General features: G+C 45.1%; 1 protein-coding gene across 2 annotated transcripts in view; it reads right to left on the minus strand.

The window, feature by feature from the left end:
* Nucleotides 1-26,474, minus strand: part of LOC310862209 (cytoplasmic polyadenylation element-binding protein 4-like) — an 80,095-nt gene that overhangs the window by 52,653 nt on the left and 968 nt on the right. For both annotated transcript variants that reach the window (XM_083769976.1, XM_083769975.1), the window contains exons 2-7: nucleotides 25,135-25,406; nucleotides 23,901-24,083; nucleotides 21,331-21,520; nucleotides 20,381-20,484; nucleotides 11,925-12,451; nucleotides 8,860-9,066 (exon numbers count right to left, since the gene is read on the minus strand). In XM_083769976.1, the coding sequence (XP_083626102.1) occupies nucleotides 8,860-9,066; nucleotides 11,925-12,451; nucleotides 20,381-20,484; nucleotides 21,331-21,520; nucleotides 23,901-24,083; nucleotides 25,135-25,321 (1,398 nt within the window). In that variant the 5' untranslated portion in view covers nucleotides 25,322-25,406. The remainder of the gene's footprint in view (nucleotides 1-8,859; nucleotides 9,067-11,924; nucleotides 12,452-20,380; nucleotides 20,485-21,330; nucleotides 21,521-23,900; nucleotides 24,084-25,134; nucleotides 25,407-26,474) is intronic.

Raw genomic sequence — 26,474 nt, forward strand, 5'->3', positions numbered from 1 at the left:
CTGTTACTGCCGCTTGTAAATGAGGTTACACACACACACACACACACACACACACACACACACACACACACACACAGTGTCCTTGCAGTATCTAGAGGGCGTAGAGACAATGGCACTTTGGGGCAGATGAGACTCAAACAGGAGCAGCGCTATCAGGACGTGCGGCTAGGCTAGGCTAACTCTAGCTCAGTTTCCATTTCAAGGACCCTTAGTTTGAAATGCATTAGGGGGTGTGAGAGAGTGTATCGACACACTGGGGTGCTGGGGGTCAGTACTGTAGGAAAGGACGGCTTCACTTCACTGAGCAACCTTCCACAGAGCAAATTGTTATTGGCTATAACTGTTTTCCTCAATTTTGATTTATAATCGCAATATATACCTCTTTACATTCAACATTTTTGCAACATGACATGCAATATGTTGAATTGTAACCCCTGCATTGTGGTGCGTATCGTATCAAATCCATGGCAATGCACATCTTGTATGTACAACGCAGTCTTGTATGCATTAGACCACGGACCCCGATTTAATAGCTTCATATTCATTTATTTCGTCTCTGGGACCCCAATCTGCCCTGTAAATTCCTCAAGTGTCAATTTAACTCTGAGAGTGTACAAATGTGGTTCCATTTGCACACTCTTGGGAGTAAAATAAAGGCACAGACCTTTTCCGTTTGTCTTCTAGGCTTTGTAAACAGAAACCAATGCACAGGAGAGATAATGACAAATAACCGACATTTACAAAGACATTTTCAACAGATGGATTCAGATCAGACGATACCCGGAACGATTATGGAAAATAAATCTCGATTATCCCACATTTTTGATTATGTAATAACTGTGACAGGTCAGACAACTACAGTACGTGCAACAGTAGTAAGGCTCCCCCCCCCCCCCCCAAGTCAACACAACAGCAGCAAAAATGTGTTTTGTAACGTTGCCCTACTTTGCTTGTCCCCGGCATAAATATCCCTTTGTTTCCCAAATGACACTGGTCTCGTTTGTCCCGTTTGGAAGGACTTAGCTGTTTTACTTCAATAAGGACCGGAGAATGATTATGTGGATGTGGAAGGTAACATAGAATGATTAAGTGGATATGGAAGGTAACATGACAGATTGCTTACATTTTACCTTGAGGGTAGACCTGGAGACCTGGTCACGAACACTAAAATGTTAGGGAGGGACTAGTGGAGAAGAGATGGTTGTGGTAGTGCTACGTAAAATTAAAATAAAATGATCGTAAAATAGCTGATCTACAAGCTTGTAGATGTACTATTTCCCAAGTATAAATTATTATTAAGTCTAAAGCATGAATATAGCCAAGTATAAATTCTAAGTCATGACACCATCACGGCCACAGAGTCAGGAACACTCACAGTTCCCAGATCAGTGCAGAACCAAGCCTCTTAGCAGGCTTGTTACGCTAAATATCACCCTCCTCATCGCCCCCTTGTCTTCATATCACCCTCCTCCCAAACTGGCTCCATATCACCCTCCTCCATCGCCACCTTGTCTTCATATCACCCTCCTCCCAAACTGGCTCCATATCACCCCCCTCCATCCCCACCTTGTCTTCATATCACCCTCCTCCCAAACTGGCTCCATATCACCCTCCTCCCCACCTGGCTCCATATCACCCTCCTCCCAAACTGGCTCCATATCACCCTCCTCCTCGCCACCTTGTCTTCATATCACCCTCCTCCCAAACTGGCTCCATATCACCCTCCTCCCCACCTGGCTCCATATCACCCTCCTCCCAAACTGGCTCCATATCACCCTCCTCCCCACCTGGCTCCATATCACCCTCCTCCCAAACTGGCTCCATATCACCCTCCTCCATCGCCACCTTGTCTTCATATCACCCTCCTCCCCACCTGGCTCCATATCACCCTCCTCCATCCCCACCTTGTCTTCATATCACCCTCCTCCCCACCTGGCTCCATATCACCCTCCTCCATCCCCACCTTGTCTTCATATCACCCTCCTCCCTACCTGGCTCCATAGCACATAATCAGCTCCAAAAACACAACTCAACCGTCAATCGCAATAATCTGTATGACTATGAACATCAATCTTCAAGTAACTAAAATGACAGCCCTGCCCAGCGCATTGCAAACAGCCCACCCTGCCCCCCCCTGCCTTCTCGCCAAGACCCAATCAATCAATCCTTAGCCTCGATCAATAAAGCAAATTCATCCCCATCCCAGCGTTTAGCTCGCTCCATCAATCCCATCAGCCCTTTGCTACACACGAAGACCCCCTTATTGAAGACCCCCTTATCGAAGACAGCCTTATTGAAGACCCCCCTTATCTGCACTACATACTGGAATATCTCATTATACTGTTGGATGTAGCTGGCCTTTTCACAATGGCTGCTATGGGTGTGCGCGCGAGCGTGCATGCGTGCGTGTGTGTGTGTGTGTGTTCCTGGGTTATTAATGACATGGTAACAGTGGACACCATTAGGTTACACGTCACGCAGTGGGGTATATGTACTGTATATACGTACCTACGCCCTTCTATTCATTCATTCATTCATTCATTTCGCAAACATTAATGGCGGTAATCTGATGCCGATTTCTCGCCTTACGTCTCGCATATCTCCCCCCTGCACCCCCCGTAACTCCATCCTCATAATTCCATATCGCATACCCACATTACACAATGGTGGAAGAATAAGCCTAGCCTACTCACTTTTTTTTTTTAACCTTTTCTTTAAGTAGCACTTCACCCACATTCAACCCGTGGTTGTATAATAGGCCCTCAACAATAATGCTCATTAGGGATGCACCGATAGGGAAATTCTTGGCCGAAACCGAATACCGAATATAGGAAACAGTTGGCCGAAAACCGAATACGATTAATATTATATATTTTTTTTTCTACCATTGCTGTCATGGCCTTACCTTAATTAAAACTACCTGATTTATGGCAAAACTTAACTTGAATAATAATCACTTATTATATGTTTTATGGGTCCATAAAACATTTATTCAGCTCTTTTGAATGCATTAATTGCATACACTATTCGGTGATTTATTTTCTGCAGACGAATATTCGGTGCATCACTAATGCTCAGGATAAGATAGGACCATTTTCTTTGCCCTCTCACTCTGTGTGGACAGTTCAGAAACCTGCCTACCAGTGACATCACCGGTGGGGTTTCCAAGCTAAAATATACCACAGCCTTTCCGTTCCTGGTAAGTTAGCATGATGAACATAGAAGAGAAGCCAAACCTGATGAAGGCCAGCTATGGCCGAAACGTCGAGTCTATAAATGTCGGTATTTTAGATAAACTAGTCCTTACCCGTTGTATGGACTATTGCCCCCCATAAATCATACTATAATTCTGCGCCCGGGTGCGTTTTCACATTTTATATTTCACTAATAAATTCAATATTAATCATTAGTGTGTCAAATCGAAAAAAGGGCTTCGTGAAGACCTCCATATTATTATGGTAAATTATGTGTGAAAAGGTGGGAGTGATTTGGTGCAGGCAGTGTGGAGCTATGACAGTGTTTCTGACACACAGACAGACACACACACAGACAGACACACACACAGACAGACAGACACACACACAGACAGACAGACAGACAGACACACACACAGACAGACATTGGCTGAATTATAGTATGATGATATTATGATGATAAAATACTGTGGCACTAACTGTGGGCAGACTTCTCTCTCTCTTACACTGTATCAACCTGATGTCCAGCACCAGCGAGGGACTGGATGAGTGCAATAGAAGCCAAACCTGCCTACCGATGTCACTGGTAGGCACTAGGGAAGGTATCTGAACTGTCCACAGCCCTCCTCTGAGACACAGAGTGAGTAGACAGGTTTCTGAACTGTCCACAGCCCTCCTCTGAGACACAGAGTGAGTAGAAAGGTTTCTGAACTGTCCACAGCCTTCCTCTGATACAGAGTGAGTAGAGAGGTTTCTGAACTGTCCACAGCCCTCCTCTGAGACACTGAGTGAGTAGACAGGTTTCTGAACTGTCCACAGCCCTCCTCTGAGACACAGAGTGAGTAGACAGGTTTCTGAACTGTCCACAGCCCTCCTCTTAGACACAGAGTGAGTAGAGAGGTTTCTGAACTGTCCACAGCCTTCCTCTGATACAGAGTGAGTAGAGAGGTTTCTGAACTGTCCACAGCCCTCCTCTGAGACACAGAGTGAGTAGAAAGGTTTCTGAACTGTCCACAGCCTTCCTCTGATACAGAGTGAGTAGACAGGTTTCTGAACTGTCCACAGCCCTCCTCTGAGACACAGAGTGAGTAGAAAGGTTTCTGAACTGTCCACAGCCTTCCTGATACAGAGTGAGTAGACAGGTTTCTGAACTGTCCACAGCCCTCCTCTGAGACAGACTGAGTAGACAGGATTCTGAACTGTCCAACTGTAGCGCCTGTTTGTTAGTTTCTGACGTTATTTTGTTGGTTCACTCACTGTGTTTAGTTATGGTTGTCCTCTAGCTCCAGTTAGCTCATAGCATTAGCTTATGTTAGCTTCTGTTGCCACTTGCTCCGCGTTCAGAGTATGGGTTTTTATGCAGATCAGACTAACATTGGCTTTGGAGGCAGCCAATCATGACTAGGTCGCTAGTAAAGTCATCTCGCAACATCTCCACCTCACCCCCGTAACGCCATCACCATTATTCTACATCCCTCGCTTCCGTGTGACACAGTGGCGACAAATACATTAAAACGGAGCTGCAATCTCACAATGCCGTGCATTGCTGAGATTGTAGTTCGGCTGGGAGCATGTCTATGTTCCCCGTTTGCAACCCTAACACTAACAGGGAAGTGGGTAACATGGAACCCGGAATACAAATGGACAGCAACAATATAATCATTTGTGGCAGACCTAAAATCAGACTTTAGGCTCTCATTCACCGTCTTCATTTAGAGTCTCCCTCCCCCTCCCCCTTCCCCCACCACCACAAGCACATGTGCGTGGAAGGCAGCACTGCGGTGACACAGCCACCTTACTCATCATCATCATCGTCGTCGGGGTTGGGAGGTGAGGGGGCTGACCGGCCTAGACTCGTGTAGCGATACTAGCAAGTCCTCCCTCTCAGTATATATATTTTTTTGCAATGTCCCGCCCCATATTTGCATACTGGGTCCTGGTTGGTTATAGCCAGGTTCCAGACAAATCTGTTTGGCTCGTCACACTTCGGCCGTGAATTCCTCCCATGAAGGATGGCTATGCAAGAGGCAGATGACCTCTGACATCTGTCCTGTTAGATGCCAACACAGCTACGCTACATATTGTGGCACAACTTTAAGGCCGGATAGAGGGGCCTGATGATGTTGTACAGTATGTATGCAGACAGTGGGCGAGAGAAATAAGCAACCAGGTCTATGAAAACCAGCCCAAAAGAAGCCTAGGCATTACGGCTATTTGGAAACGGCCGACCTACAAGTTTACAGCGCGCTGCGATGCGACACATTGTGAGCTTGCAGAACAGCATTTGTTTTCTTTTTGCATTTTTTGAATATTTCTTTAAACATTTGAACAATACAAATCTCTTATGGAGAGGTCCCTGGCACAAGATGGGTCTTTTCCGTGAACATGTTTAAGAACCACTGGTTTAAACAACATCAAGATCAAGCGAGCCTAAATAAGAAACTACAGGCCCAAAAAAAAACCACAACCACCCAATATCTGCGACTAAAAAAGTGACTTCACAAGAAAAACAAGCCCAAACTTATGCTTATATAATAAGTTAACAGACATGGCAACACTGGTGGTCAAGATTCCAGGTGTATTATTTGTCACTCAATCATCCAAGTACACACTGTACTGTGTCCCTTTTATGTCCATATATGGAGTTCTTTATCAGGCATGCCCCAAATATGATGTCTATGCAGGTGTCAGAACATATTTGTGATATACGGTATGGAGCCTGGGCATGGGGGGGCCCTGTCCAGAGCCCGGCCAGAGGCCTTTCGTGTGTCCAATTTGAAGTCGACGGGGCAAACGGTTCTCAAGTTACGTGGTTTACAGACGTACAGACGTACTGCGCACACACACGCGCACACACACACACACACACACACACACACACACACACACACACACACACACACACACACACACACACACACACACACACACACACACACACACACACACACACAGAGTCTTGATGCATTTACGATGCAAGTTGGACATGCATGCCCCACCCAGATATTATGATGTGTCCCTTTTATGCCCATATATGGAGTTATTTGTCATGCATGCCCAAATATGGATATCAGAATGATGTCAGAACAGGCCAGCTCCATATACACTCGGAAGAGCCTGGGCAGAGGGCCTTTTTGGGGGTGGTTACGCGGATAACGTTATACTCTGAATGACAGAATCGGCCTATGAGACGAGACATGCCCCGCGATTGTCGTTTAGTCCAGTCTGTGATATTAGCGTTCAAAAATCCGCATCCCCATAGACAGCACAAGGCAGCAGATTTTCCATTTCCATTAAGATTTAGTTTTTACCGCCCCGGAACCGGGGTGTTATGAGCGCATCCAGGACGCAGTTGATCACCGGAATCAATTGATATAAAAAAAGGCGTGATAAGGCACCGTCGGTGGGAGAGGTACATACGGAAATAGGCGTCAAAAGGCGCAATTGGCGATAAATGAGTTTAACAGTCAAGTATCTGGAGCTGGACTGTTGGCTCACACAATTTCCAAATGCGTCCGTCTACACCTACACTGTGCAATACGAGCACTTGAAAACCATACTGTCCTACGGTAAATAGTCAAAGCATTAATATACAGTTTGCTGCTCAGCAGAAAACTGACATTCTAAAATGTAACCACTTAGACCCCCTGTTCAAACTGGACCTGAGTTGGCTCTGTACTTGCCTTTCCCAAAAATAGCCGGTCGGCAAGCTCACAACACGTGTCGGCCGGCTATTTTTGGCCATTTCCCACCTCCCTCCCCTCCCCTCCCTTCAGCATAAAGATGCTGGGGTTCAAGTGGTTAAATATATTTCCGCGATGACAACAGATGACAGCTTCCATTCGTGGCTTTTCAGAAGGCAGTAGTTCTACACTGACAAAATGTACAATAGTGGTCTGGCTCTAGAGACTAGGGATCCCCCCGGCTTTTTATGAAATACCTGAGAACATTGGGGTTTCATTATGTGAAGAATGCTTCTGAACACGTTTTCTATTGCTACTCGAACCAATTCAAAACACTATTCAAACACTCTTTATGTCCATTGCTAGTTTGACCACTTCGCGACATGCTTCCATGTAGAACAGTGGTTGTCAAAGCGGGGTGCGGGGAAAATGTTTTGAAAAATACCGATTTTCTTTTGGATATTTTTGAAGAATTAAAAGAAAGAAAAGTTACATAATATACAAATACAGATCGATTTGGGGGTCCACTTTGAGATGCACTGCCATAAGATGACAATGCTGGCTGGCTGCTATGGAACGCAAATGACAGACGTCAAGCCGTGGCGAGTGAGAACTGATCAGAGAAGTCTCATTCCAATACCAGGGTGAACGTGAACACAGCTTCTGAACCATAGTGAACGTGAACACATCTTCTGTACCACAGTAAACGTGAACACAGCATCTGAACCACAGTGAACGTGAACACAGCATCTGAACCACAGTAAACGTGAACACAGCTTCTGAACCATAGTGAACATGAACACAGCTTCTGAACCACAGTGAACATGAACACAGCTTCTGAACCACAGTGAACATGAACACATCTTCTGAACCACAGTGAATGTGAACACAGCATCTGAACCACAGTAAACGTGAACACAGCATCTGAACCACAGTAAACGTGAACACAGCTTCTGAACCATAGTGAACGTGAACACAGCATCTGAACCACAGTGAACATGAACACATCTTCTGAACCACAGTGAACGTGAACACAGCATCTGAACCACAGTAAACGTGAACACAGCTTCTGAACCATAGTGAACGTGAACACAGCATCTGAACCACAGTAAACGTGAACACAGCATCTGAACCACAGTGAACGTGAACACAGCATCTGAACCACAGTGAACGTGAACACAGCATCTGAACCACAGTGAACGTGAACACAGCATCTGAACCATAGTGAACGTGAACACAGCATCTGAACCACAGTGAACGTGAACACAGCTTCTGAACCATAGTGAACGTGAACACAGCATCTGAACCACAGTAAACGTGAACACAGCTTCTGAACCACAGTGAACATGAACACATCTTCTGAACCACAGTGAATGTGAACACAGCATCTGAACCACAGTGAACGTGAACACAGCATCTGAACCACAGTGAACGTGAACACATCTTCTGAACCACAGTGAACGTGAACACAGCATCTTGAACACAGCATCTGAACCATAGTGAACGTGAACACATGCTTCTGAACGTGAACAAAGCTTCTGAACCATTCTTTAGCTCCATGGTCGCTGAACTAAATATTGGACCCGATCGTCACAAGCCACACAATCTTCCCCACGTACTGCCACAAAAACCGATATTATTTTCAGAGAGACAAATCAGGAGAAAATCGTTCATGAGATCTGCCGTCAGGTGGCGCCCAATTATGTCTATATTTGCGCACCATTTCGCCTTCGATGCCTAGAATTGGGATGGATAATCTACAGTACGTATGGAACCGTGGATGGAACCATTCCCGTTTACACAATCACCTAGCAAACCAGCGCTAACGTATTAAGTAGCATTACGACCCGATCGGTCAAAACCACTATTAAAAAAAAGACCATTTAACGTAGAACTACGCCAATGACGGGCGCTCAGATGAATGAACAAAAGACGCAGATCTACGTCATACGGAATGTGTCGGAGAGAGACGGCCCACTGACCTGGAAGGGGAAGATGTTGTCGTTGCGTCCCACGCCGTCCTCCATCCAGGACTTGGGGTTGAAGCCCCCTCCCACGGCGGGCCCGTTGCGGGGGTACTTCTGAGAGCCGGCGCTCATGTGATTGTTGGGAAAGGTCTTCTTCAGCGGCGAAATGGAGTTGATGGGCGTCACGCCCCCGTTCATGCCCCTCCGGTAGTCCCTGCCGCCCTGCCACAGAGGAGCACGGCATCGGACGTTCAATGATTGTAGTCGTGAAGTAAAAACAAATGGCATTTCCGGGTTTTAACCATAGAGTATATATGAATAGAGAAGGCACCCAGAGGAAACCCTGAGGCGAAATGGACATAGTGGCCGAATGAAGGTATTGCAGCCTGGCCCCAAACACATGAACGCGCTGGTCCGTTGACTATCATTGTGCACGTTCACGACGGCAGCACGCTCGTGCGCGTTCGTGCACGTTCAACGGCAGCGCGTTCATGTGTTTGGGGCCAATCCATCCCAGAATGCTCTCTGTTCCTACCCGGAAGGAGGAGTGAAATCGCCTCATGCGCTTTTGAGCAACTTAATGCAAGTGGATGGAAGGAGAACTCGGGTGCCCTCTCTATTCATATATACTCTAAGGTTTTAATCTTCTAGGCTTGGTTGGATACGAAAACAATATTTAATTCAAAATCGAATGATAACAACATGTAACCTGTCCAAGACAGGGCATATTTGTAAATGTTATATTTAGAATTATGTTTTATTAAAGTAACCATCACCATTTACCGTAAGTCACTATTTATCAACTTATCTTCATATAATTGGACCTCACTAATGTTCATGATAAAATAGCACAAAATGTTTCTACTCTGTGTCTCATAGGAGGGCTGTTCAGAAACCCGTCCACCAGTGACATCATCGATGGGGAATCCAAGCTAATAGAAACTTCAGGCTTTCTATTCCTGAAAAGTTGCAATGCAAAAATGGAAGCCATCGTTCTCACGATAATACAAATCTAAATATCTTTTCCAAAGAAATATGTTTAAAAAGAATGATGATGACATTGGTAGACAGCTTTCTGAACTGCCCACACTCTACAGCCCTCCTATGAGACACAGACCGAGCAGAACAAAATTGTGGCATTTTATCATGAACAGTAGTAGGACCAATTAGTATATGAAGATAGGTTGAAAAGTTGTAAAGTGGAAGAACTAGCCGATTTGTCACACATTGGGCCTGATTCTTCAACGCGCTTCCGCTTATATATTGACGTGACGCTAGCGGAAAGGCATTTACGTGGATTTCCCACATTAATTTGGAATTCATGGAAATGGCCGTGAACTTGACGCTGACTTTGGTTTTTCGGAAACTCCGCTAAATCCTCCGCCACCTCTTTAGGTGGCGGAGAAATTTGCGGAAGCATACACTTGCATATATAGATTTATTCTCAGATAAAATATGTAGGCATGTGTCCCCAACATATTGGTCGATCAGCACATAAAAAAACGATATATATATATATATATATATATATATATAAAAGCCGAGTGCATTCTAGAGGCAAGTTAGCCTATAGAGTCCCATAAGGAAACTGCCCCTGCAAGCCCCGACACCTTTTTATTTATTTATTAGGATATTTATATAGCATGCCATGCGCGATTGCGCTGCTCACTTGACAGCCTTCTCTAGGCTACTCGCAGTACAACGCGTTGTGAGCTTGTAGATCGGCTCTCGCGCATGTTAAAAAACAAACTCACAATTATAATAAGAACATAGGCCTACTCACTTATCTGCATTTTGCACTGTACGAATCTAACGTTGTTTAGTGTGTGTTAGTGACTGTATTGTTTAGTGAGTCAGTTCTCTTGACTGTCGGTGTGTGTGTGTGTGTGTGTGTGTGTGTGTGTGTGTGTGTGTGTGTGTGTGTGTGTGTGTGTGTGTGTGTGTGGGGCGGACAGCAGCATGCTGCCGCTGAACCGAGTCCAATCTGGGTGAAATTTACATTGGAACATTAATATAACGGCGCGGTGAGCCCGGCCAGGACAGAACACGGCCCGGCCCGACTGACATTCTGGTTCACAGACATGCCGGTCTGACAGACAGACAGCAGTCACGAGGGCTAATTAGCCCTATAAATCCACATTATGGCATCAGCGCGTGCAATTTGGCCAGTCAGTTTTAAGCCAGCTCACCTTAATTCATTATAATATGGGCAACGTTGTAGCTGTGTAGGCTGTAGGCTACTACATTGATCTCATCATGAGATCAATCAAGTTTGCCAAGTGTCCCGACTCCCGCGAATCATTTTAATATGAGGACATCATGAAATGAACCATGCACTTACATCTGACAAAGAGGATATAGGCTACCCGCTGTATATGGTTGAAATTCTAGCTATGCCTACATGTCCATGCTCAGAACAAATCCATTCTCCACTATATGCATTCAGACAGCTGACAGTGAGATGATATTAATCTATTCCCCGAATGAATCAATGCAGCTCTGATTTAAAAAAAAGTATCGGATATCTCTTTACTTTTGCAGGGCGCCTTTCTTTTTTTATAACCCTGCAGTGCATTCATCCTGTCAAAATTAACTACTCTACAAGCTCATCGCGCTGTTGTATAGAATTGAAATCCTCTGTGCAGGCTATGATGACGTATTTCGAGATTTCCTGTTGCCCTTATATGGTGTAGAATGGGCGTGGATGTTCCAACTAACCAGGCGACACCAGGCGAATCGCTTGGGAAAAATGCGGAAAGGATACACTCGGCGATCCGCACAAATGAAGTGATTACACCAGCTTCCCTGAATAACACGTCCTCTCAACGTAGGATGATCGGACGGATAAATACGATATCCGTTTCCGCCACCGTTACACTCTGGCGCATTTCGTTTTTGAAGAATCAGGCCCATAGTGAGCTATTGCTGGCAAATGTTTGAAAACGTATGGACATTATCTCAAATAATTCTAAACATGATTTAAATGAGTTCACCAATTAAAAATGAACTACTAATAATAATTTCAATAATGAAATTGAATTAAAATGAATAAAAAGCTGCGACCAGATGACGCCCCTCACCTGCGAGCCGCCCCAGCCGCCTCCTCCTCCTCCTCCTCCTCCACCCCCGTAGCCTCCGCCTCCCGGGCTCCAGGAGGCGGAGCTGGGCGAGGGGGAGGGGCTCTGGTAGCTGGCCGGCCCCCAGGGGGAGGGGGGCGGCTTGGTGAGCCCGCCGCCGGCGGACAGGTGCGGCAGCTGGCCGAAGGCCGGCGGCGGCGGGCCGCCCGGCCCCGCCCCCCCGCGGTGCGAGAAGGGGTGGGGCGGCGGCGGGGGGGCTCCGTGGGGCGAGGCGGCGGGCGAGCGCCGGTGCTGCTGCTGCTGGGGCGTGTTGTGGGCGTGGCCGTGGGGGAGGGGCGGGGGGTGGGGCTGGAAGTGGGGGTGGGGCGGCGGCGGCACGGGCGGAGCGTGGTGGGGGGGCGGGGCGTGGTGGGGGGGGTGGGGAGGAGCGTGGCCGCCGATCTGCGGCGAGAAGTTGCCGCCGCCGCCGCCGAAGCCGGGGCTGACGTGGTGCGAGAAGTTCTGGAAGAGCAGCGCGCCGTTGCCCAGGCCTGTCGGGGACAAGAACAGGATAGGGTCAGTGCTTTACATACCAAGGCCCGTTGCCCAGGCCTGTCGGGGACATGGACAGGATAGGGTCAGTGCTTTACATACCAAGGCCCGTTGCCCAGGCCTGTCGGGGACATGGACAGGATAGGGTCAGTGCTTTACATACCAAGGCCCGTTGCCCAGGCCTGTCGGGACATGGACAGGATAGGGTCAGTGCTTTACATACCAAGGCCCGTTGCCCAGGCCTGTCGGGGACAAGAACAGGATAGGGTCAGTGCTTTACATACCAAGGCCCATTGCCCAGGCCTGTCGGGGACAAGAACAGGATAGGGTCAGTGCTTTACATACCAAGGCCCGTTGCCCAGGCCTGTCGGGGACAAGAACAGGATAGGGTCAGTGCTTTACATACCAAGGCCCGTTGCCCAGGCCTGTCGGGGACAAGAACAGGATAGGGTCAGTGCTTTACATACCAAGGCCCGTTGCCCAGGCCTGTCGGGACATGGACAGGATAGGGTCAGTGCTTTACATACCAAGGCCCATTGCCCAGGCCTGTCGGGGACATGGACAGGATAGGGTCAGTGCTTTTCAGCCTTTCTTCATACCATAGGTCAATTATTTATGTTCGGCAATTTGAGCCACTTGATCACCATTTGATGAGAGTTATAGCCTCTCAGACCGGCTTAAACTTAGAATATTGTGTTGTCGGTTTTAAGGTTTTGTCCACAATCCCATGCGGTGTCGATGTTGGTTAGAGTTAACAGGCAAACTTTGATCAAAATAACAATTATTTCACATTCTCTAATTGCATAGTAGACTTCTTGGAAATTAAGTGATGCAGATGTTTAACAATAATCTAACTCTTGAGAGCGTTAAATGAAACCAAATGGACCCGTACGGGTCCGTTTGGTTTCATGTTACGCTCTCAAGAGGTAAAGATCTATAAGGGCCCATTTGGTTACCACCATCACTTAGCTGGGCAGCACCTGGAACCCCTGTCAAGGAATTTTGGGTGTTTAAGTGTTTAAACCTAAAACACCTCAGGCCAGCTATTTATAACTCAGCTGTTGCTGTCCGCCTGAAGGCTATAGCTCTACTCTGTTTATAACTCAGCTGTTGTTTACTGTCTATAATTATAGAAGTTTATTGCTTTATTGTCTTAGACCTGCGTTTGACTTCTCCACCTGTTAGATCAGTGTTTTTCCTAAGACGTTTGGGTAGGGGAGGGTGGAGACTAATGCAGTATATCTAGGCTCCCTGTGCTAATGGACGGGGTGACACACGGCTGTGGGTTTTCCATTACATGTCATTGTGGTGTATACATGAATGTAAGTTGTGTGTTCTCCTTGATGGTACCTCAATATAATTACTCAATCTTCAAAACGTTCTCTGCCTCAATTGATTTGTCTCTTCTCTTTACTGAATTGAGTTCCCAATACAGATTTGCATGGACATTTTGGAGGTCCGACCGCGTTGATTCCGGATTGCTGACTTGCTGACTGTGGAAGGAGTTTGGCTACGTGGAGAAGGGTGCCCCTTGGCCAGGCGGTTTTTAGGAAATCGAGGTGAGCATTGTGCGCCCTTTGTGGGGAAAACCTGGCAGCCTTCTCTGTTTAGCCAAAATTTCTGTGGTACATTGTCTTGTAGAAGTGCAGTCTGTTTCGGGAATTTGTGGGAGACAATTTGTTGGGTTCATTAGTGTTTTGAAGGTTTGGTGATACTTTGTTTGTGTTGTATTGTGTTGTTGTAGGCCGTCCACAAACAAAGGGGAGAATACATGTGTATTGCTCCTGAAAAGTGACAGAGGGGTATTCATTGCCTGCTGCTGGTCAAAATAGGTTGGGAGACTGTTTAAATGGTATTCCCAGACCTTGAGTGGATGGTCTGACAAAAGGGAGATAAGAATCTTGCCTTCGTAGCTACTACAAGAAAAGGGGAGTTGATCTCTGCCTTATGGGATCCTTTGCTAAAAGAGCATAAAAACAAAGCGCTATATTTTTTTTTAGAGAGAAACGTACGTGAGTGAATGGTTTGTCTGTGACAACGGATTAAGTCCTGAGTGTTGACATTGTGTGGTCTGCCTGTGTGTGTGTGTGTGTGTATGTATGAAGGCAGGCAGTGTGAGAGAAAAAAAAATAGAACAGAGAAGAAAGGAAAAGTGAGTGTGAGAGAGTGGTGTAATTGCATTTTTACCTAGACATTATATCGGGTGTGATGAAATTATAAAATATCCTATTATAGATATTGGTTCTGTGTCATATGTGGAGTCAAAGTAATATTGACGAAAAAGTGTGCCTCTAATAGTTAGGTCTATTAACTACATTATAAATTTATTTTATATGTAGGGACAAAGTATTCTTTATGAAAAAGTGACTACGGAAATACTTCATATGGTCAGTTTGAGTGTCTGGATTAGGTTATTTTATTTTTCTTTCCCCTTTTATTTGGTTGTTGTGTGAGAATGGGTTCTGCTAACTCAAGAAAAGGGGCCCCGACTACTGGCCCTGCTAAGATTATGTGTGAGAAGTTTGGGGTTAAATCGGTTGAATTTCTGCCAAAGTGGCACAAGGAGTTAGGATTTCCTCAAAATGGGAGTTTCAGTAGCGCATTACTCCGTTCCCTGAGAAAGAACATGGCACAGAAATATGAAGCAAAAATTGAAAAAGGGAAAATATCTGCTTCTGCTGAATTGAATGCCAAATGGGCCAAGCAGTTGACCATTCTTAAACAGTGGGAGAATGAGGCTATTTCAAGAAAGCGTGTTGAAGTAATGACTACGAATGTGAAAGCTTTTGTTGCTTTGAGCGCTGATGAGGCACTCATCAGCATTCAAAATGTGTGGCCTAAGGCCCTTGTCGATGGAATAACGGGGACAGATCACTATACAACCCCATTCTGTGATTATGTGACGGATTTCGATCCAACATTTCCACAGAATGGGTCGTTCGATAAAGCTCATAATTTGTTGTTGAGAGAACTAATTTCTCCACCCCACACATCGGGACCATCCAATTGGGATTATGCATATATGCGAGAGTGTGTCGGAGTCTGGGATATTATTGGTCGAAAGGTTAATCATACGAATGGGATTATTAAATCTCGTCCAAAAGTTACTATGGTTTCTGTCCATACTGTGGATGACCTGTTAGATTGTCCCCCGGGCCCACAGCAGGTTGTGCTTGTTCCCGTGCCAGCAATCCCACTTGCACCGGCACTCCCTGCTGTGCCCCTTGGTGACATCCCTGTGGGGGGGTCATTGAGACAAGCACCAGCTGGGAGTATAGAATCTCCTCAGCTGCTGCCCCAAGCCTCAGGGGGGGGTCAGCCGGGGTCACCTCCTCAGTATGGAGAGATATGGTCTGAGCTTGTTGGAAGCCAGGAGGATAAATATACATCTCCAATTAGCACTCCACGTGGGGGTGCTCCGATTTATTCAAGAGGATTCTATTCCCCTAGCGGGTCTTCCAGTGTGACTAGATCTGGCCTCCCATACCAGCCCACTATGGAGAGCAGTTTCTCTGCACCCATGATTGAGTGTCCGAATGGTGCTGGAGGAATCCAGAGGGTTTATAGGCCATGGAAGGTGACTGAATTACAGGCAATAATTGGCTCATTGCCAGACCCAAAAAACAATGGGAAAACATTTGCAAATGCTTTAAGGAAAATGGTGTTGCAATGCAGCCCTACAGCAGGAGAGCTAGAACATGTGTGCATTACTAAAATGGGGTTGCTGTGGGCTGAGGTTAAGCCAGCCGATTGGGTGTCAACTGCTGAATGGTCAGTCGACGCGGTATCTGCATATCAGGTACAGCTAGCCGCTCTGATAACTGCGTTTGAGACTAAGTTTAAACCAGTTATAAACATGACAATGGTTAACTCATGTGCACAGAAAGCAGGGGAAGCATTTGATTGTTATTTTGCTAGGAAGTTGCCTATTTTCAATTCACACAGTGGCAATGAACAGCCCACTGACACCGCAGCTGATTCTCCCTGGGAGAGACAGTTTGTGCAGACCCTGGTGGATGGATTGCTGCCTGAAGTAAAGACAATTTTTGTGAGACATTGTGTTGGCTGGCAGAGCGCCAGATTGGATGAGGTGAAAAAGTACTGTGTCCATGCTGATGCAGTGATCCAAGAGGAGAAGAGCCTGCAGGTAAAAAAATCTAAAGCCACTTCTGAGAGGCTTCAAATGGCACAGTTGGACTATTATGCTCCAGAATCCAGAGGCAGGTCAGCCAATAGGGCTCGATCTGCTAGTCGTGGGCGCGGCAGAGGGAGAGGAAGAGGCAGAGGTGGTTATAGGTACAATGATGGCTTATGTTGGACTTGCCATAAACCAGGCCACCAGGCAAAGGACTGTACTGTTGAAATCTACGAGGAAGAATATGAGCAAACAAGAACGCGTCCTCCAGCTTCGCATGTGTCTGTGACGCAGCCGCAGCAAGATTGACTAGGCTCCCCAACTGACAATGACATATTACAGGGGCCGAGTGAGCATGTGCAAGTTGGCACAAGCGGCCCTGACAAAGGTGATATTTTTTACCTTTCACCTCGCTATTTGAAATACAAGTCTACTGATCTGCCATTATTCAAGATAACTGTCCATGGTGTTGTGTATGATATGTTGGCGGACACAGGAGCCACGGATTCATCACTAAGGACAATGTCTGATGGTTTTCGACTGTCAGAAAGGGAAAAGACTTGTGTGGGTGTGACTGGTACACCACTCACATGTAAGATGACTCAGCCTTGTCCCGTGACATGTGAAGATTTTGGGATTTCAGATTTGCAGCATTCATTTGTCATAGTCCCAGAGTGTCCTGTGAATTTAGCAGGCAGAGACCTGTTGTGTGCACTAGGTTTAACCATTGTCTGTACTGAAAAAGGATTGGTTTTGAAAAAATCGGATTTGATTGATAATTTGTCGACCAGTATGGTATCACATTCTCCGACAACGCCAGTTTATTCATACTGTTGGAAAGTTGATGTATCTCCAGTTACTCAGAAATTACATGATTTTGTAAAAAGCCACGGTACTGCGAACCTTGTGAAACATGGTCTACTCGCTTACGAGTGTGTAGCTCATGAGTCACAGGATGTCATGAGTGAGCAGTTTGAGAATGTATGGAATGAACAGCATGAAAATGAGCAATTATGTGGTAAAAGTGTCATGGTCACAGAGGATTTTATTGTTTTATTGGTGGAGTTAACTGAAAAGCAGAGCGAAGTGTATGGACAGGCAGCTGTCCCCCACATTGTGTTGGCAAAATCACCTACATTCTCCCAGCAGGAGATTGACATGTTATTACAGGAGCCAGAGGGTGTGGGGGAGAGAGCCATCCACCCATTTCATTGCCTGTTGGCTGTCCATAAAGTGGTAAAATTAGAATCAGACCCATTTGCTTCTGCTGTCACACACACTTTCGTGTGTGGGAATAAAGAGCACCCCGCTCTGATAGGGGTTCCAAAGGAATTATGGGCCACTCATAAATATGATGTGGGTCTAATAAAAGATGCCACTCCATTAGTGGTTATTCCTAAATCTGATTACAGGCCCAATAAGAAACAATATCCGCTTCGACCTGATGCTGAAATCGGAATGACACCCATTATTGAGCAACTCCTAACGGATAAAATCATAGTTCCAGCCCCAACTTCTCCAGTAAATAGTCCTCTCTTACCGGTAAAAAAGGCCGATGGCCGTACATGGAGGCCTGTACATGATTTGCGTGCAATAAATGAAGCTGTGTTTGCCCGAGCATCTGTAGTACCAAATCCAGTAACTCTTTTGAATGTTATTCCCAGTGATTCATGCTGGTTTAGTGTAGTGGATTTGAGTAACGCATTTTTTAGCGTGCCTGTTGAACCAGCATCTCAATTTTGGTTCACATTTACTTTTAAAGGGAAAAAATATAAATGGACTCGTCTTCCACAGGGTTTCACAGAGAGCCCGTCAGTGTTCACTGCGGCATTGCAGGAAAGTTTAGCAGGGTTTGTATTCCCTGGCAGCAGTATATTAATTTCCTTTGTGGATGATATCCTAATTTGCTCTCCATCTGAGGAGGTCTGCATTTTAGATACGAATGCCTTGTTGAAATATCTTGCATCGCAAGGGCATAAGGCATCATTGGATAAAGATAGGCCGGTGTAGGAATTTTCCCAGAACGTTATGAGGTAATGTTATGATAAGGGGTTTTTCGCCTACCCGTACGATATGAGTGAGTGTTTTAAAGTTTAAAAAGGGGGGTATTGTCAAGGAATTTTGGGTGTTTAAGTGTTTAAACCTAAAACACCTCAGGCCAGCTATTTATAACTCAGCTGTTGCTGTCCGCCTGAAGGCTATAGCTCTACTCTGTTTATAACTCAGCTGTTGTTTACTGTCTATAATTATAGAAGTTTATTGCTTTATTGTCTTAGACCTGCGTTTGACTTCTCCACCTGTTAGATCAGTGTTTTTCCTAAGACGTTTGGGTAGGGGAGGGTGGAGACTAATGCAGTATATCTAGGCTCCCTGTGCTAATGGACGGGGTGACACACGGCTGTGGGTTTTCCATTACATGTCATTGTGGTGTATACATGAATGTAAGTTGTGTGTTCTCCTTGATGGTACCTCAATATAATTACTCAATCTTCAAAACGTTCTCTGCCTCAATTGATTTGTCTCTTCTCTTTACTGAATTGAGTTCCCAATACAGATTTGCATGGACACCCCCTCAAGGGCCACTGGTTGAAAACCACTGTTACAGGTGAAGATTTAAAATGTTGGACAATCTGGTGTGTTTTTTTCGTTGCGTTTTGCGGATCCGAAAGTCATCATCATTTTTCCACCGCGGTCGAGATCATGGATGTCACAACGCCACGCCAGACTTCCCGGTCCTTCATTGCCACCCCCAGTTCCTGCTTACTGATGCATGTGTACCTATAGCGATGACATCAGGGAACGACAGTTTTCTACCTCTGGTCTGCTTTGGGGCAGGACTCCAGAGAAGAAGGGAAGACATAACCTCATTGTCAGCTCTGTAGCAGTGGCCATGAAAACTGTGTTCTTCTGGATTGGACTAGTGAAGAAACACGGGGAAGGTTGCCGTATATTATATTAGTCGATGGGTGGCTCTTCCAAGAGAGATTTTGCGCTCTCATTAGAAGGCGGGTGTAAGTGCCATCCAGCCGTTTCTATAATTTATTTGAAAGTGTCCATGTCTCGGAGCCATAGAGTAGAATCGGCTCGACGGTCGTCCTAAATATTTTTACTTTGAACATCTTACTAAGCTGGGATGACCAGATATTATGCATGTCATTGCAGGCTGACCAGGTCATACCCTTCCTTGAAAGTCCTTTTGGGAAGAAGATATATTGTATAGTATATGAATCCAAATACTTGTATTATCCGAAAGTAGTAGGCTATCACTAGCTGTCAGGCTAAGCCTGTCACCCCCCTCTAGACAGCTGCAGAAGACGGATACAATATTCAGCGGCAGTGTGCAAACGTGATTGACAATAAAGTGAGGTTGATAATGTTTTTACGTCCTCTGAAAACACACCAGTGTCCAAACACCTTAAGTGAGGTTTTTCCATTCAAATAAGTGTTAAATGGCTCCAGTAAACGTGTTAAATAGCTATATACTATTTTAACTTAACAAATGATGTGCCCTTTCATTCTTTCAAAATGGCGACGTGGGGTGCCCACTTTTAGACATTTTGAAAGATTTTTTTTTTTACCAAGACATACACAGACGGAGCACTACATGTGGTAATTCCTAGGCCTGTGGACGTCCTGTGGACGTCTTTGTTGAACAAATTGTGTTAATAGTAAAATGGCCGACGTGTGACTATGGTGAATAGAGTGTTTGTTCAGCAACGTGGGTCTTCCCATCTCTGCAGCCTTTTAATAAACAGAAGATATATATATACATATATTCCAGGCGTATTATTACCGTTGCCCGCTGAGGCGGCCGGGTTGAAGAAGCTGACGTCCTCGTTGATGATGGCGGACCCCACCGGAGCGGGAGCAATGGCTGCAGACCAGTTGTTGAACCCACTGAGGGACCAGGAGCACAGTTAATGAAACTAAACAACCAACCACAACTAGAATGGACACAACATTTCAGTTAAGAGGATAATTTCACCCATTTTCAACTTCGTCTCTGTATAATTTGTCCTCGGTATAACGCTCATTATAACACAGCACGGTTTCTGTCTGCTCAACTCTTGTGTCGTAGAGCACAGCTCAAAAACCTGGACGCCAGTTACATCGTCGGTACTAGGCAGGTTTAGTCATTTCAAACAAGACTTCAAACGTTTTCAATTGAGCGTTCTAACTTCACAGGAAGCAACATTAGCTGGATTCTTTTGGATTCCCGTCCACAAACTCTAAAGAAAATAATAATAATAATAATTGAGCTGAGCATTAGTGAGGACCAATTGACCCTTCGCTAAGCCCCACCCACTCCACTCTGCCAGACCAAGGTCTGGCAAGCTGTGCTTCTTGACGGGATTTATCCATATAAATTATCGATCATGTCAGTAGCAATCTAGTCAACAAGGCCTGCATGCACTGGGAACATATGCATGACATTATTTCAATAAACTAGAAACACAAGGAAATGTTTCCAATTCAATCAGCTTTAACAAGTTTTTTGTATAATTATTGTATTTATTTTTTGCATGTACTGCACGGTAAGACTACGGTGATTAGTATTATTGCCATCACCTGGACTACGGTGATTAGTATTACTATTGTTGCCATCACCTGGGTGGGTGCGTCGTGTAACTTTCCCGACGTTAAGCTGTGTATGTGTATGTCAACAAAAGAAATAATTAAATTAAGCTGTGTATGTGTATGTCAACAAAATAAATATTTAAATGAATGCAAAACCATAATAACCTGGTGGAGGAGGCGTTGCCTGATTGGACGCCGGGGCCCGACGGCTCCTGGTAGTCGAAGCCCGTCAGAACGGGCGACTCCAGGCGCAGCTGTTTGTCCTTGATGGCCGTCTCAGCGGCGCCGCTGTTGTCCGCCTTGCCCTCCTCCGAGCGGGCCTTCTCCAGGTCCGACATGATCCCACCGCCGCCACCTATAGGGTTATCAGGACATATTAGTTAACCATTAAAAAGGCACTGTTAACTATAGCTCTGGTCCATAGCTCTAATGCGTTGCATTAGAGCTATGTTACCCTCAACTTCCGCCGCTCGCATGAATGCAGACCAGCCTCTCCTCTTTAGCGTAAATAAAAAGAACGCTTTTGCTACTCACCAAAACAAAGGCGAGTTGTGTCATTAGAAAGCCTACTTTCCTTAGTGGACGCACTCTGAGCCCCCCACCACACGTATAAACTGTACTTTTTGGACAAAAGGGGATTTTGTTTCCACCGGAAAAAAAACATTTTTATTTACTCCGCTGCGCCCTCTACTGATATTGCCCAGAGAACTGCCTCATAGAGAATATTTTTCTTCCGGTGGAAAAAAATCCCTTTCTGGCCAAAAAGTACCGTTTATACGTGTGGTGGGGGGCTCAGAATGCTTCCACTAAGGAAAGTAGGCTTTCTAATGACACAACCCGCCTTTGTTTTGGTGAGTAGCTAAAACGTTCTTTTTATTTACGCTAAAGAGAGGCTGGTCTGATTTCGACTTGAGATTTAAAACGGATAGTCGCATAGCCTTACTGCGCACTTGCGCAGGGCAGAATCGTAGAAGCAGTAGAAGGCTATGGATCAGAGCTATGTTAACTATATCTTTAGGTTAAAACAAAAAGGTTTTTGGTAAAAAAATATATATATATCAAAATGAAAAAGAGTTAAAGCTCTATGTTCTGATAGTAGGCTAATAATTGCTGTTGCTGAGTGTTTGCTCAATACCTCTGACTCTATAGTACAGGGGAAATCCATTTCCAGGTGCGTTGCCAATTTCAACCAATCTGGAGTGTGTCCATTTATCAGCTTCAATGTCAGTGTTCCAATTCCAAATTTGTCTGCTAATGTCTTTGTGTCTTCCAATTTCACTTATCCTGTATGAGTTCTCTCTCTCCCGATTCACTTATCCTGTATGAGTTCTCTCTCCCGATTGGATGAATTTAATATCCCAACATGAAAAGTCATTTGTCTGTTTGTCTGTTTACCAAAGAGCTGGTGAGACGGGGAGACTCCCGTTACTGAACAAACACCCTATAGCAAGGATTACCATCACAAAGTACAGGCGTTGACACTAAGGGTTACCCCACCCGCCCCTGACAGGTAAATTAAACTGTCAGGCAGGTGGAGTTTGCTTTCAGGTTGCCCGAGCGGGGTAAGTGCTCATTTGAGAGGGGACGCAACCGGCATCTGTCTTTTTTTGATTGATTGAAATATTTATTAACAGTTTGTAGAATTTACAGTACATTTTAAGCACAAACTAAACACCTGAACGTGGCCAGAGCGCTCTGTCTTCTGGGAAACGTAAAATAAGCGCACTGTTTACCTATCATGAGCTGTGTCTGTGGAACGTAAAATAAGAGCACTGTTTACCTATCATGAGCCGTTTTCACCGTTGCTACATTTAAAAATATATTGTATATCCCTCTGTATAATGGGAGGATTTGCTTTTCAGACACTTGCCGTCAACCCCTCCAAATTATAGAGCTATGTAACCCTTTAACTAAATATCACTACACATTTAATTGTCATACAAATAATTGTGATAACTAGGGATGCACCGATCCGATACTCGTATCGGAGATCGGCGCCGATCCTGGCTAAAATTCTAGATCGGGTATCGGATCGGTGGCCGATCCATTATCCGATCCGATCCGATAATTATGTGTAATTACAGTATGAAAACAACTCTACCTCCTCTGTGACACAGCAGTGTAGTATTGACAGTATAACATGTGGAATGCAGCCAGGCTAGCCTGCGCACACATTAACCTGGTCTAATTGTTGCACAGTTATTTAATAAATAATTCAGTGCATTTATATCTGTGTTTGTTACATTTTGTTTTACAAAGTTGGGAAAGTAATGTTTAAGTCAAGCCTTGATGTTGCCTTACACAAAATAATGATTCCAGACTCCACACAGTGAGGCATACTGTACAGCTTAATAGGTTATTACGTTTCTTTGTGGGGGGTATCGGATCGGTACTCTGTATCGGCAGATACTGGACCCCCATGTATCGAAATCGGTATCGAATGCCAAAAAGCCGGATCGGTGCATCCCTAGTGATAACCATGAATATTCAAAGAAATGACTACCAATAATCTATTATGCTTCAAACATCTTGTCCTGTATTATTCACTATATGACACATACATAACCGAGGACTGGCAGACACAGGCATGCCCATGTACGGGCATATACTACACACAAAAAATGTGATAAAGAGATCATATGACAGCGATATATATCAAAACAACCACGATTATCCCAAGCAAATTACAACATGGTCATAATTGTGGCAGGCTATGTTCTAACAGGGGGGCCTACCGTTTCCTCCCTCCTGGTGGTGACTCCCAGGGGACAGCTGCTGCTGCTGCTTCTCTTGTGATTCCTGCATTTCCTGCGTCTGCTGCTGCTGTGCTTTGGGCTTCTCTGGGACCCCCAGGATGTCATCCCCCATGTTCCCGTGGGTGGCGGAGGCAGGAAACAGCCACGGAGAGCCCCCTCCTCCTGGAGATGGGATTTTGGATAGAATACGATATACTTCATTCATTGCACTGGCCTGAAAAGGAATCTATCGTGAAGCTACAAGTGGAGTCAGATATGAATTCCCATTGAAATGTGGGGTCATCGTGCACTGTTTTTTCCCCCCCTTTTCTCCTCTATGAATATATAATATTTGTATTTGTTGATGACATGAATTATTAATGTGTTACTATTCTATGCTCTATGAGAGGTGATGCACATCCACTCTAGCCCAGGTGTTGGACAAACGACCATACAGGAAGAAAACAGAGTACGCAACACTGGTGACGTTTCGGTTAGGTTTAGAAAATAAATTAAAAAAACATCAGTTTATGCCCGACAGTAATGATATAATGATTCAATATTTGTTTGCATCAATTAAACATGATTTATTTGTAATGCATTTCCTTGCTTTTTGTTTATATTTGGAAACTTTAAATTTGCTGACAATATATCGTTCAAAACATCGGTGATCAGTAATCAGCACTGAAAGTAAATTTAGTAGGATTTAGGGTCAAAATCAACACGTATCAATAATACATATCATACCGTGACCTATATCGTGATGTGCACAAAGAGCAGAAATAATTGGCCAAACGCAAAGATTATAATACAAACATATCTTAGTGATTTTGAAAATAAATAAGTTGATAATAAAACTTGAAATAAAAATAAGAACTAAAAGTATGCTACTTTTTACTTTAGTTCCACTTTAGGTGGAACACAATCGATCGACTGGTCAGTAAAATAAACATGCACACGGGTCCACCCAACATCTGACCACTTAACAGTTGAGGGGTCAGGAGATGATTTCCACCGCGTAATCTTTCTTTTGTATTTGGTTTTCAATATCTGTTACTTTAGGTGGACAGATTGGGTGGGCGGCGAACAATTTCGAGATTTCCTACTATAGTGGGCCCTGAGTTTTCAGCCAGTTTTCAGTCCGTTTTCAGCCAGTTTTCAGTCCGTTGTCAGACAGTTTTCAGTCCGTTTTCAGTCAGTGTTTCAGTAAGTCTAGAGTGTTTTAAGTGGTTACCTCCTGCCGTGGTGCCATTCCCCTGGGCGGCCGTGGAGTTTATGAAGGCCTGCGGGCCGGTGGGCTGCGCCGACACATTCTGGTGGTGGTGTGGGGGGGGTTGCAGATGGGGGTGGATTCGGACCGGGAATGCAGACTTGTTGCCAGTGTTGTTTTGAACTAGGACTCCGAACCCGTAATCCCCCATTTGTTTGCTCCGGCTCCGCTCCCCCCACACACACACACACACACACACACACGCACACAAATAGCTATCCCGTGATCGTTAGGCCCTGTCGAGAGGAGAGGGGGAGAGCACGCACGCACACGCACACACGCACACACACACACACACACACACACACACACACACACACACACACAGTGTCATGCACCGAGTCAGCAGTGCATCCAACTGATGCCAGTTTAAATGAAGCCATTCCACTGACAGCACAAACAGACAGCGTCAACTTTCTTCATCAAACAAAAGCGCCATTATTTTATAATTTATACGAGTCATTTCATCATAATCATTATACACGCATGCACGCACAAGCAGTACACAGTAGCCTGCTTCACTCCCTGGAATCCTTGACATACATAATGATTATTATGCCACAACATGCAGTCATGAATAAGCTCTTTTTCTTACAATGGACACGCTGAAAGAGGCTAGTGGCGCCACGGTTAATCAATTCCATCGATTATTAAAAATAAATAATTGATAATTGAAATGCCACAAATGGCAGATCTACAAGCTCCCAACACAGACACGTGACATCACGGTGCATTGGGAGCTTGTGTAGATCGATCGGCTGTTTCTGTTTCGGGGCTTTTTCTGCGCAATACCTTGCAATGATGTGCAGTTAAATCAGACTAAACGATTGAATCAATTGAAAAAAGAAATGTCAATATATTTAACAAAATAAATATCCAAATATCACTCTTCTTGACTATTCGATTAAGCGAACAAAGTCACCGTCGATCATAGGCTACTATAGGCCTACTGTAGGTACCTACAGAAAAATGCCTCTTGAAGCCAAAACAGTGGCTATACTATAGTGTCACAGCCCTAAAGAAAAGCCACATCCATCCATCCATCCATCCCAGGTTCTAATTTTAAACCCCTGCCGTGACGTTGTCAGTTTGCCTGCCTGCCTGCTGGCCACAGCAGATCTGCTTGCTGCTGCCTGCTATATGGCTGGTTTTTGGTTAGCATGTCACTGTCACATTCTCTAAAAACCCTGACTGACCACCAACCACCTCTCTGTGTGTGACAGCGGCTGCTGAATCACCCATGCGTCATAATAGCACATCACAGTCATGATAAGATTATATGTATTTTCGTACTTATGTATTTT

The sequence above is a fragment of the Protomyctophum parallelum genome (assembly GCF_964188405.1).
Source record: "Protomyctophum parallelum genome assembly, chromosome: 1".
NCBI classification, from domain to species: domain Eukaryota; kingdom Metazoa; phylum Chordata; class Actinopteri; order Myctophiformes; family Myctophidae; genus Protomyctophum; species Protomyctophum parallelum.